Source organism: Salvelinus fontinalis, chromosome 1 (assembly GCF_029448725.1).
Source record: "Salvelinus fontinalis isolate EN_2023a chromosome 1, ASM2944872v1, whole genome shotgun sequence".
Lineage (NCBI taxonomy): Eukaryota > Metazoa > Chordata > Actinopteri > Salmoniformes > Salmonidae > Salvelinus > Salvelinus fontinalis.
In genome coordinates, this window is record NC_074665.1 from 22,474,330 (window position 1) to 22,487,782 (window position 13,453).

Consider the following 13,453-nt stretch of genomic DNA (forward strand, 5'->3'; position numbering starts at 1 on the left):
AAAAAGCCGAAGTCACCCCAGACCGCATAATACTCCAACGTCGCTTCGAATGAATGATAATTTAACCAGTTTGAACTTGTACATCGCACACGAAGGTAGATGACACATTTCATACATTTTGTCGGGCGTCAAGCCTGACCAATTTAATTTTCTTAACTTGCTAGCTAATATGCTACTAGCCACTGCCAGCTATCTAACGTTCGCTAGCGACAACTGTCAGCTCTGTCATTCATTGTTGTTGTGATCGTCTGATAATGGCGTACTGTTACTCTTGTTTTCTTTCATCTTTAGAAGGCTAACTTATATGACGATATTCCCTCTTAAGCTTTTCTCAGACTCTCTGGCAATGGTAAGAGATTCCCCTCCAACACGGTTGAGACTAAATTAAAAGCATTGTAGTAGTAGTATTAAAATCAAATGTTTTATTAGTCACATGCGCCGAATACAAATGGTGTAGACCTTACAGTGAAATGCTTACTTACGAGCCCCTAACCAACAATTAAGTTTAAATGAAAAATAAATAAATAAATAAGAATAAATAAAATGAACAAGTAATTAAATAGCAGCAGTAAAATAACAATAGCGAGACTATATACAGGGTGGGGTACCGGTTAGTCGAGGTAATATGTCATATGTGTGATTGCTTGATTAAATTAGGTTACTGCAGGACATATTGACGGTCCAGCAGACCCCGCTTTGAACACCATAGTATTAAATAAGCATTGTAGTTTAGTTAGTTAGCAGTACTAGCAGTTACAGTACTTATTTGGAATGAGTTGGACGTGCTAAAAGTCCATTCTGATAACATTTTAGCAATCATGTTTATCGAAATGGCTGACTAGGCTACAGTGAGTGAGTGAAGTAGTCCATTTCAGGTTCATAAGTCCCCAGATGACATACTAGCTATTGCGGTTTTGTGTAGATAAAGACTTAAAGATTGTAGTTCAAATGTTCTAGTGTGATCCAGCACACACACATATTTGCCTGGAAAGGACATGAACCTCAGAGCAAATGTATGGAGTTAAGCACAGACTTCTGCATTCCTAATGTGGGTGAACCCAGTAGGCTTACAGCTGAAACATTGATCACCCTGTGTACAACGTTATTCACCACCACCCACCTATTGACATAGCATCATCAAACAAATGAAGAAATATGTCTCAAACACACACAAGCACACAGTCTTAGGTTTTCTTAATCTCTCCTCAGACTGTGCAGATAGGGGTGGCGTGTCTGGCTCTGCTAGGCCTGACCTCAGCCCTGATTTGTCCTGATGGTGGGATGTGTGCAGAGGGGAACACCTGCTGCAAGACGCCCAGCGGGGGATATGGCTGCTGTCCACTACCGAATGTAAGTGACTAGTCTCTGGTCTAAAGTTTGTGTATGTGATTGCTTGATTAAATGAGGTTACTGCAGGACATATTGATGGTCCAGCAGACCCCGCTTTGAATCGTACCCATAGTGTGAAACATGACGCTGTTTTGAATCCCGTCTCTAGGCTGAGTGCTGCTCGGACCACCTGCATTGCTGTTATGAGGGGACAGTGTGTGATTTAGTGCACTCCAAGTGCCTTAATAAAACCGTCTCTCTGCCGTGGGTCAGAAGAGTTCCTGCCAAACGCCTAATCGGCCCTCTGGTAAAGGGAATACAACGATATCCATACATCTGTGTATTTCTGTCTATTATAATCTATTGTGTCTGTTTTGTTTAATATAGATTAGATGTCTTCATTTTATCACGCCTATTCATTCATGGTAATTAACTTTGTTGCCTGAATAAATGTAACGCATGTTTCAAACTCATTCATTGATATGCGTTGCCTGTCACTCCTTAGATGCTGGAGGGAGTGAAGGCAGTCATTTGTCCCGACGGCGAGGCCGAGTGTCCAGACGACACTACCTGCTGTGAACTCCCAGGCGGTTCCTGGGGCTGCTGTCCCATGGCCAAGGTACGTTACATACTTTTCCATAAGGCCTATTCCATATTTGGAAGTCCTCATTGGGTGACATTCCGAGAGTATAAAATTGCATTGATCAAAAATCTGTAGGTTAATAATACCATAGTGTTTTGCATATTTTAATGCTGTGAAAATGAGGCCCCTTGCATTTAACTGCTGCCTCAGGACCATTCTTTCTTCCTGTGGTCGTACAATATTCACCTGGAACAACCACTGTAATGTGTTGAAACAATGTTTCAGTTGATTCTGCAACCGTCAACACTGCGCACTAAAATACCCGAGGGACCTTTATTGAAATAATTGATTCATCTGCACATTCTAAGTTCCTCTGGTCTTCTTGAGCATGATAATAAAATGGTAAGCTTGGCTTCAGCTATTAACAGAGTAAGCCTTTGTTTAGAAAGTGACTTGACATGACTACTAGGCAGCAGATTAGACATAGTTAATGAAGCTAGTCCCAGTGACGGCTGGAGGGGTTTTTCACTAAGCAGAATGAAGGACCTGGCTAGAATACGCGAAAATTGAATATGTTTTTTTTACTTTTTCTATAGTATTTGCAAAAGCGGGCACACTGATCCTTGCCTTGTGAAATAATCCCTTGTTCTCTGAATTTTGATGGTAAATATTTGATTGTAGGTTAACACTCCAGAACGGGGGAAAAATGCTACTTCGGCCTAGGATATTAATACTTTGAAAACGTGCTTGTGCCAGTTGGCAAGTGTATTTGAGTTGACTTGGGTGTGCATATACACAGAGATGGGCAGTCAGCCTATTTCTTTTAGCTACCTGTATTTCAAATATTTATTTTAATTAATTTTGAGTGTTTAGTCATATGTATTTGAAAGTCTTGAAAAACAAATCACCATGGTATCTGGAACAAGATGCTTCAGAGGATGGTATTTTGTATTTCAAAATACTTTTCTACCTTTTTATATAGCGGTTCACAGTTTTGTGACCCTATGTCAACTCGCCCCCACGTTTCTGAGGCAGGGCGCCCTGGAATGGGTTCGCTCAGAGAGAGGGGCCCAAGCCCTGGATCACTTTTTGAGGATGTTCCAGTGTTTCAATACAATGGGTTTGATGTGACCGGCACATAGTCTGTACTCCATACCCAAATGTGGGGCTATTTTGTTCTTGTTTCAATTAGTGCCAGTGAATGGGCTTTGACTTTCAGTCTCTCTAGCACGGGCATTTGTCTGTTCAATGACACTCTTATCATACACGCGTTGCAGGAACCTGGTGCGCATATCATTAGCTTTGTGCTCGAAATCTATGTCTTTACTGCAGTTATGTAGGAGTCTTAGGAATTGACCCACCGTTATGTTCCGCTTAAGGTGTACCAGATGGTTACTGGTTGCATGGTAAAGTGTATTCCTACTCTACCATCTCCCGCAAGCCGCAAACTCCAACTTGTTTTCTTTATTTTTGTGAATTGTAAGATCCAAGAAGTCTATTTTCTACTGACTTCTCTCTGCTGTAAATTTGAGATTGAGGTCAGATAAGTTAATATAAGAAATTAAGGAGAGCATCAGTACCGCTCCATACCAGTAGGATGTCGTCTATGTATCTTTTCCAAAGGGCGACGTTCTAAAAATAGGGGTTAAATTAAGGCCTCCTTCCAGTGTACCATAATACATTCGCATAGTGAATGCAGCTCACATTGTTGTACCCCGAATCTGTTGGTGGAAACTGCTTGCATATTGGAAGTAATTTGATGTGAGGGCAAGCTCTTCTTTTTGTCATTGATAAGCTCCTTTCCTTTGTTTGCTGAAGCGTGAATGCCCACCTGAACGCATTCTAAACCTTGTCTTCTCTCTCAAGGCGGTGTGCTGTGAGGACAAGATGCACTGCTGTCCAGAGGGCACCAAATGTGACTTAGCCCACTCCAAGTGTGTGTCGCCCACCCTGGACACGTTCCCTATGAGGGAGAAAGTGCCTGCAAGGAAGAGGCAGACAGGTACTGAAGGAACAGACAGAAATAAACTGCAAGATTATCAGGAAGTTGTTGTTGAATTATGTTCCAGGGTTGTGTTCAGTAGGGCACACAAAGAAAAACTTAAAAAATAAATTCCCTTTTTTGTTTCTTAATTGGAAAAGTCCACAGTCCCTTCCTTTTTCAGTCTGTTTTCTTCAATTTGGTGCCTAATGAACACAACACAGTTCTCTTCCTGGTGTCTCAGTAGCTGTGGTTGGACAAGCAGTGACCTGCCCAGGTGGTAAGAGCCTGTGCCCAGACGGAACCACATGTTGCCTGCTGGCCAGTGGAGACTTTGGCTGCTGCCCCTACCCTGAGGTGAGTGGAGCTGGGGCTGGTGCTGGGTCATTTAAGCAATAAGGCACGAGGAGGTGTGGTATATGGCTAATATACCACAGCTAAGGGCTGTATCCAGGCACGACGCAACGCTGAGTGCCTGGATACAGCCCTTAGCCGTGGTATATTGACCAAATACCACAAACCCCCAAAGTGCTGTAATGCTAGTATAAACTGGTTACCAATGTAATCAGAGCAGTAAAAATACATGTTTTGTCATACCCGTGGTATATGGTCTGATATACCACGGCTGTCAGCCAATCGATTTCAGGGCTCAAACCACCTAGTTTTTAATACAGAGTAGATCCTGGGTCACACAATCTTAAGCCATTTTGTTCAGCTGTGTGTTGCACAATGTGTGTTACACACAGGCGGATGTGTAGTAACTGTCAGTCACATATGTCTTAGTCTAAGAAAAAGTGTTTCAATGTGAGGAAAGTGTAGCTAAAGGGAGATGTAGAGATTGAACATTTCAAAACTGATATACTGTCTTAAATCATGTGTTCTGTACAGGGTGTGTGCTGTACTGACAAACTCCACTGTTGCCCTGGCAACACAACCTGTGACCTGGAGCATGAGATGTGCACTTCCCCCAATACACGGACTCCATTGGCCAAGAAGATCTCTGCAATCCCCAACGATGGTGAGGCACCAACCACTTCTCACCCTAATCAATGGCTACTGGGATGTTACTAATTGAATTTGTAGTGTAAGCGTGTAACTTTCCAGTGGAATGAGGGGTTACAGTGCATTCTGAAAATATTCAGACCCCTTCACTTTTTCCACATTTTGTTACGTTACAGCATTCTAAAATTGATTAATTAAAATAAAAAAATCCTCGTCAATCTAATGAAAAAGCGAAAACAGGTTTTACATTTTTTGGGGCAAATTTAATACAAATTACAAAAAGAAATATGTTATTTACATAATTATTCAGACCCTTTGTTATGAGACTCAAAATTGAGCTCAGGTGCATCCTGTTTCCATTGATCACCCTTGATGTTTCTACAACTTGATTGAAGTCCACCCGTGCTAAATTCAATTGATTGGACATGATTTTGAAAGGCACACACCTGTCTGTATAAGGTCTCACTGTTGACAGTGCATGTCAGAGCAAAAACGAAGCCATGAGGGTGAAGGAATTGTCCGTAAAGCTCAGAGACGGGATTGTGTCGAGGCACAGATCTGGGGAAGGGTACCAAAACATTTATGCAGCGTTGATGGTCCCCAAGAACACCGTGGCATCATTTTTAAAAGGAAGACGTTTGGAGCCACCAAGACTCTTCCTAGAGCTGGCCGCCTGGCCAAACTGAGCATTCGGGAGAACGGCCTTGGTCTGGGAGGTGACCAAGAACCCGATAGTCACTCTGACAGAGCTTCAGAGTTCCTATGTGGAGATGGGAGAACCTTCTAAAAGGACAGCCATCTCTGCAGCACTCCACCAATTAGCCTTTATGGTAGAGTGGCTGGACGGAAGCCACTCCTAAGTAAAAGGCACATGACAGCCCGCTTGGAGTTTGCCAAAAGGCATCTAAAGGACGCAGACCATGAGAAACAAGATTCTCTGGACTGATGAAACCAAGATTGAACTTGTTTGCCTAAAAGCCAAGCGTCACGTCTGGAGGAAACCTGGCACCATCCCTACGGTGAAGCATGGTGGTGGCAGCATCATGATGTGAGGATGTTTTTCAGCTTCAGGGACTGGGAGACTAGTCAGGATCGAGGGAAAGATGAACGGAGCAAAGTACAGCGATATCCTCACTGAAAACCTGCTCCAGAGCTCTCAGGACCTCAGACTGGGGCAAAGGTTCACCTTCCAACAGGACAATGATTTCTACAGGCTGTAACGTAACACAATGTGGAAAAAGTGAAGGGGTCTGAATACGTTCTCGAATGCACTGTATGTGGTCCTTTTTGAATTCTGACCTCTTGTAAGAAAATAATATGACAATTATTTAGAGTTTCTGTTATACAATATTTTTTTTAATGTGCATATTTCGTTTAGTGGATTGCCCAGACAAGTTGTCATTGTGTCCTGACGACACCACTTGTTGCCTGAAGGGGAATGGGAGCTATGGCTGCTGTCCTATGCCCAGTGTGAGTACTATGCTCTGAGCCCAGTGACTCACCACCATAATCAGGAAATGCGTCAGCTGTCGTAGAATTTAGCTGGATGAAGTAGGATTATTTTAGTTTAGCCAGATTGCTCTTTCTCTCTCTCTTTCTGTGTCTGTCTGTCTGTCCTGAATTTTTGTGTGACGGAATACAAGTATGCATCAATTTAAGCAAATTTGATTCATCACGACCCCTCTTTTGCTCTCCGCAGGCTGTGTGCTGTTCAGATCACCTCCACTGCTGTCCAGAGGGCACTACCTGTGACCTGGGACAGGGCACCTGTGTGTCTAAACACGACCAAACCCCCATGGCTGTCAAAATCCCTGCCACATTGACCACTTCATCCCTACAGAGCAGAGGCCCGAGACAAAGTTAGACATCAAACATTAGCACATGATGTTAACATCAATTTGCAACCGATTATCCATGTCGGGCTATTCAAGATAGACGACTGCATAGTGACCAATGGAATGAAAGTTTATATTTGGGCAGATCTGTTGCTATTCTGCATCTCGCCAGAGGTGTCAAATCCATACGTTAACATGTGAAGGTCTGTGTCCTCCAGTCAATGCTGTGCCCTGCAACGACTCTGTGGCCTGTGCCGATGGGAGTACGTGCTGTAAATCACTAGATGGAGAATGGGTCTGCTGCCCCCTGCCCAAGGTACTGTATGTGTGTGTGAGAGAGTGTCAGTCAAAATTCCTATCACACTTGACAGTACAGCTCAGCCCTTGAGACTCACGTGATTATGAAATCTTGTGTAATTCCCTTTATTCATGTTGCCAAGTGTTTCCTTTTCTTTTACGGTCGGTGGGGTTAAATTTGTCTTGCAGCGTTAAAGATATGTAAACAGAAACACTATATAAACTGTGGACTCTTCTGCACCAGCGAACCCCACACTGATTCCTTTGAGCTCCTCCATAGGCTGTGTGTTGTGATGACCATCTCCACTGCTGCCCCCACGGGACCATCTGTAACCTGGCAGAGAGTACGTGTGATGACCCCTCAGGCTCTGCCCTGGTTCCCATACTGGACAAGGTGCCTGCTTTCAGCTACGTGTCGGAGGAGGAGCCGCTGCCCAACAGCAAATGTGACGAGTCCACATCGTGCCCGGGCCAATCCACGTGCTGCAAGACCACCACGGGAAACTGGGCCTGCTACCCCCTGCCCAATGTACGGCCATTTCCACATATACCCCCATTGACTTGTTCCTTGCTAAGTTAAGGGTCTAACCTTTAGGCAACTTTACCTAAGGTTGAATCTGATTTGAATGATGTCGATGTTAAATTCTACTCTGGAAGTAACTAGACATGAAATTGAATTTCTCGACTAATTGAAAACCACAACTGTCCCTGTACATGAGTAGTCTTTTATTCCAGTCATCTCAGTCATAAGTCATTTAATTAAATTTGAGGCAAATAAGCATCACGTTTTAGCCTAACTTATCTCAGTAATAACAAGCCTGTGCGTTCTGTGTCCTTCAGGCGATGTGTTGCAACGACCACCTCCACTGCTGCCCCCACGGCACCGTGTGTAACCTGGAGGCCAGTACCTGTGATGATCCCTCAGGCTTCACCATGCCGTGGGTCACCAAGGTGCCAGCCCTCCCCACCCAGACACCACTGGCCACTGAGAAGTGTGACGAACAGACCATGTGCCCCAGGGGCACCACCTGCTGCAGGCAGAACTCGGGACAGTCGGCATGCTGTCCTCTACCTCATGTGAGTTTAACTTTCTCCCATTCAATGACTCCCTTCATAGAGACTGAGATGAATTGAAGAGTTGTGTATAGTTCTGGAGAAACATTGTTTTTCGACTTCAGGCCCAGGGTGTGTGTTACAGAAGCGTCCTAAGCTGACATATCTGATGTTTTCTCACTTTAAGACACTAGATACTGTAGATCAGGGCCAATATTCATTGTGTCTCAACATGCCTACTCTTTATGAATACCGGCGTAGATTTGTTGTGGTTACAAAACAAGGTGCTCTTAACTAGAAGTTCCGCATTGAAATAATGTTATTGTTGCCCCTTAGGCGGTGTGCTGCGACGACCACGAGCACTGCTGCCCTAAAGGCTACACGTGTAACGTGGCCGAACAGACCTGTGACAAGCCCGGGCTCCTCAGCCGGCCCTGGGTCCCCAAGCTGCCAGGCCTGCCACTGCACAGAGGGCTTCCCCAGGCCAGTGCCCCCTCCGTCCACTCAGCCAAGAACATGTGTGACCCTCACACCAGCTGCCCCAAAGATACCACCTGCTGCTTCGTGAAAAAGACTGGCAAGTGGGGGTGCTGCCCCTTACCCAAGGTAAGGAGTTTACTATGGATCCTTTACCTGTGGCAACCTCAGCAACATTTCAAAATATGATTATTTATGATGAACAAGGCAATTGGAAGTTGTCGCTATTTTACATAACAGAAAATTACCACATAGTTGAAATTATGAAAATAGTATTTCGGGTTACTCACTCATCTTTACTCCTTGTGGAGCTTATGGCCCAATTCAAAAAATTCTCAGACTCCAGTCACCCAAGTCATGACCTGTTTTCTCTGCTTCCGCACGGCAAGTGGTACCGGAGCGCCAAGTCTAGGACCAAAATGCTCCTTAACAGCTTTTACCCCCAAGCCATAAGACTGCTGAACAATTAATCAAATGGTCACTGGACTATTTACATTGCCCCCCCACATTTGTTTTTACACTGCCGCTACTCACTGTTTATTATCTATGCATAGTCACTTCAGCCCTACCTACACGTACAAATTACCTCGACTAACCTGTACCCCCGCACATTGACTCGGTACCGCTACCCCCTATAAATAGCCTCGTTGTTATTTTGTTACTTTTTATAATTTTTTACTTTAGTTTATTTGGTAAATATTTTCTTAACTCTTTCTTGAACTGCACTGTTGGTTACAGGCTTGTAAGTAAGCATTTCATGGTAAGGTCTACACTTGTATTCGGCACACGTGACAAAGTTTGATTTGAAATGACGTGGTGAAATGGTGATTATACAGTAGTAATCTCTGTATGACCTCAGTGTAAGGTTCTTCTCCTCCCCAGGCGGTGTGCTGTGCCGACGGAGATCACTGCTGCCCCAGCGGCTACAGCTGTGACGACCAAAAGACCTGCTGCACTAAGGGCCGCCTGACCATCCCCTGGTACCGCAAGAAGAAGGCCCTGACTGTGGGAGCCATGTTGAAAGATGTCAAGTGTGACAACAATAGCAGCTGTGCCTCTGGGACCACCTGCTGCAAGCTGCCCACAGGAGAATGGGGCTGCTGTCCTCTGGTCAAGGTGCGTCTCCATTGACTTTCTGTGATAATGGGTTGGATTTATATAGTACACACACTTTGTCTAATTGGGACACTTTCCTTCTCTCTTTCTCTTTATTTCCCTCTATCCGCAGGCTGTTTGCTGTACAGACCACGAGCACTGCTGCCCACAGGGCTACAGCTGCAACATGCAGACTGGGACCTGTGAGAAACCGGTAGAGGGTGTTCTCCCCCATATGATTCCCCAGACAAAGGTGGCAGAGTCCCAGCAGAGAGCAGCGGAGGCGGGGATAGATGTGAAGTGTGACGGTGCTGGAGAGTACAGCTGTCCCAAACTGCAGACATGCTGCAAGACCTCCGCCACAGAATGGTCCTGCTGCCCCGAACCAAAGGTAGCGACACGGCGTCTTTGAAAATTAACTTGACATATGTAACTTTTTTGGGGATTTTGAACCATTCAACTTTTTATACAACGTTCTGCCCATTTAGGCGGTAACATGCCCGTCAATTCTAGTGAATAGGCCGCGCATACGTTCCAATATGTGGGCGGTAAATGCATAAAAAAACAACATGCTTACATGCCCCTGTCACTTCCATTGATTGTTAGCTTGTTGTGGCTAAAGTTTGCTGACGTTTGTGGAGGTTGTTTAAAGAGAACCTAACCATGGATTACAGTTTCTCCTGACCCATAGACTACTTTCAGGGTGAGGAACCATCTAACATCAAGTTGAAAAATCTACTCCTTTAAACTTGCTTTCCCTTCACAGGCAGTATGCTGCGCAGACGCCAAGCACTGCTGCCCCATGGGATACACATGTCACCTAGGGCAGGGAGGCTGCTCCCAGCAGGCTGAGTTGACCTGGGATATTTTCTTCACTCACAACAAAAAGAGAGACTTTGTTCCTTTTGGACTCTGAGCCAATCAGAATGCATTGATCTGGTCTCTGTGCCAATCATTAGCAGCACTGATCTGATGTTCCTCCCTCCAGCACACTTACTAACCTACAGAACATGCCATAAGAGGAACACGACCTTATGGACAAGGGACTGAAGATTTAGTATTTTTCTATCTATTTTCTTTCCCTTTTTTTCGTGATTTTATTTGGTTTTCAATTGGGGTAGAACCAGGAAATAGAAATGTTTGAAAATTCAGCATCTCTACCCAATGTCCATCCAGAAGTGTTTTAAGATTTTTATGCAGCTAGCTTCTCCGTTTATCCTTAATGTCTTTTAGATTTACGTTTAGTTACTACTGCCCCATATCATGCCATTTTGCTCTATGCAAATGAGAAACATGAATGTATTATAGCCTCTTGTTGGAACTATCACTCTAAGCCTGCTTTGAGACGTATCAAAAATGAATTTGTTTACCAAACTCTTAAGAACACAGCTACATAGTATAAGAAAGCTGATTTTCATGTTTTGTTGATGCAGGGCACAACCAAGCATTAGTAAGTGACTGTTAGTTTATCGCCTGGAAGTACTTATATAGCCATTGATCAGCCGACAGTGTTAATGTAATTGAACATTTTTCTCGATTTTATGTATGTTTTGGCTGCTGGTTCTTTACTTTCTGTGAAGTGAGGATCGAGATGGATGGTCCAACCTCTGACAGTTTTCTGAATGCTGTCACTCAAACCCGTGAAGTCATAGACATTTTCTTAAATGTGTAATTTCCATTTATCTATATACATCTTTATAATCATATAGTTAGAATACATTACAATCATTTGCATACAATGTATTTAAAGCAAAACGTTTTTAATCAGTCATCTTATCTTGATGTCATAATACTTATTGTTGATCACTATTGTGATCAATACAAATGATCATAAATAACTTTATTTAAACAGAATTGTGCCCATAGAGATCTTATTAAACTATTCTAATTCCTAATTCTATGGTTGGTCCTTTTTTGATTTTCAGTATAGGAATTACTGGTAAACCCCAGTTAAATTATTTCCTCATGAAATTTGCTTTTACAAAAATGACAGACTTCCCTATTTCATAGTACGTCTAGTTCATAGGAATTATGTATGAGTGTTTTGCACAATGTTTAGTTGATATCAAAATGTACACAAATCTACACCAAACACTACACCAAAAAATTTATTCCTTTTAAAAGATTTTATCTCATTGAAGAGAGGGTGAATTTGTGTCCCTGATAAGTGTATGCAAACTGAGGTGAAATATATTTTTAAAATATATTTCATCGTTTACGTTTGAAAAACAACCATTTGGGGTGTATTTGTGGCATTGTAGGTCGGCGCACATTTGGCACAGCGTCGTCCGGGTTTGGCCGTCATTATAAATAAAAATGTGTTCTTAACTGACATGCCTAGTTTTTTTATTATTGTGATTTTGTACTATATATAACTCCATTGGGGACTAGTCCTTTTCCAGTCATTCATGTGTGAATGGATTATCTGACATACTTTACATTTGTGTGCTTGAATTTAGACATAAGTCATATTTCCTGAGCTGTACTGTAGGACAATTGCATTTTAGTCCTTTAACAGATGCTTTTATCCGGAGCGACTTACAGGAGCAATTAGGGTTAAGTGCCTTGCTCAAGGGCACACCAAACGATTTTTCACCTAGTCAGCTCAGGGATTTTAAACATCGACCTTTCGCTACTGGCCCAACGCACTTAACCGCTAGGCTACCTGACGCCCCAATAATAAGCAATGTATGAGTCATATTTTTGCCTGAACCTTGGAGTGTATGGTTCATAGAGATTCCCAAGGAAAGCACACCTCACTTCCTATGCACTTCTCCCCTCTCCCTTTACACAGAGGTCTGTATATAATGACAAGATGCTCATGTCTCCGCTCTAACAATGGGAATCATCCCGAAGGCGGAAAGGCAGATGACAAGCTTAGGTCCAAAATAAGCCCATAGAAACGCATTATGTTTATTTGCTTTCCCCCTTATCCTTTTCCCCCTTAGAAGTTGTTATGACGACCAATGAAAACAAGAGGTGTGAGTAGCAAGCAGCGGCATGAAGAGAGTAACAGAAGCCTTGACCCTGCCCTGGCATATCACAGCTGGTGAGATGTGTCCCAGTTACCAGTGGACACAGCCAGGCTTGGCTCTGGTGCTCTCTGCTGGCAGCTAAGAGCCATGGACTAATCAGCCTCAGTGGAGGGCACGGGTAGAGAGAACGAGGTTTAACTCCAATGAGGCACGTCTGCACTATAATGCTCTGGCCCATGGCCCCTTTGGCTTTTTACAACCCTTTGTTGTATTTGCCCACTGGACACGATTGTAAAAGGGCCACAAGTCCAAGGTTTCCAGTCATTTCAATTCATGATTGAAGAATACGGTTCATACATTTTGTACCGTAATTAGATAAACTACAACTGTACCACTTTGTCATGAATGGTTAGAAACAGAATTTAATTTGAGCACCACTCTGAGACGGAGTTCTGGTAATGGAACTTTTCTAAGTCTATGTATAGATAGATCCCAGGGCACTCGACCAGTACACGGATGAAACTCGCTGACCTGCCTATGTGTACTCCTGCTGAGTGCCTCACCATTGGTTTGTCCCTTTGCCATTCAGATGTTTCCAGGGAAAATGTCTCATGGGTAGTATGTGTTTTTTGCTGACACTCCCTCCTCTGGCATGTTGCTAATTCCCATGGGAATGTTCAAATTCTGCCGATCTGAATTTGGGACAGGGCAGCACACAGGTGTTGAATGGGAAGTATTACTGAACCGGTGCCAACTACCAGACTTGTATGAAAAATTTGACTTGACTTTAACCAGTGTCACTTTGATTAAATATGTTACTAAATTG

General features: G+C 43.5%; 1 protein-coding gene across 4 annotated transcripts; it reads left to right on the forward strand.

The window, feature by feature from the left end:
- Positions 1 to 4: 4 nt before the first annotated feature.
- Positions 5 to 11,984, forward strand: LOC129839748 (progranulin-like). Of its 4 annotated transcripts, none has more exons than XM_055907408.1 (17): positions 5 to 95; positions 292 to 349; positions 1,210 to 1,350; positions 1,499 to 1,636; positions 1,835 to 1,948; positions 3,779 to 3,914; positions 4,138 to 4,250; positions 4,782 to 4,911; positions 6,274 to 6,365; positions 6,595 to 6,754; positions 6,949 to 7,046; positions 7,308 to 7,556; positions 7,868 to 8,104; positions 8,417 to 8,686; positions 9,440 to 9,673; positions 9,786 to 10,043; positions 10,419 to 11,984. In XM_055907408.1, exons 2-17 carry the CDS (start codon positions 305 to 307, stop codon positions 10,566 to 10,568), a joined length of 2,565 nt encoding a protein of 854 aa, XP_055763383.1. In that variant the 5' UTR covers positions 5 to 95; positions 292 to 304; the 3' UTR covers positions 10,569 to 11,984. The 4 variants fall into 4 exon arrangements, with proteins under 4 accessions (XP_055763383.1, XP_055763448.1, XP_055763533.1 ...); XM_055907473.1 differs by having other exon boundaries at positions 4,141 to 4,250; XM_055907558.1 differs by having other exon boundaries at positions 326 to 349.
- The last annotated feature ends 1,469 nt before the right edge of the window (positions 11,985 to 13,453 follow it).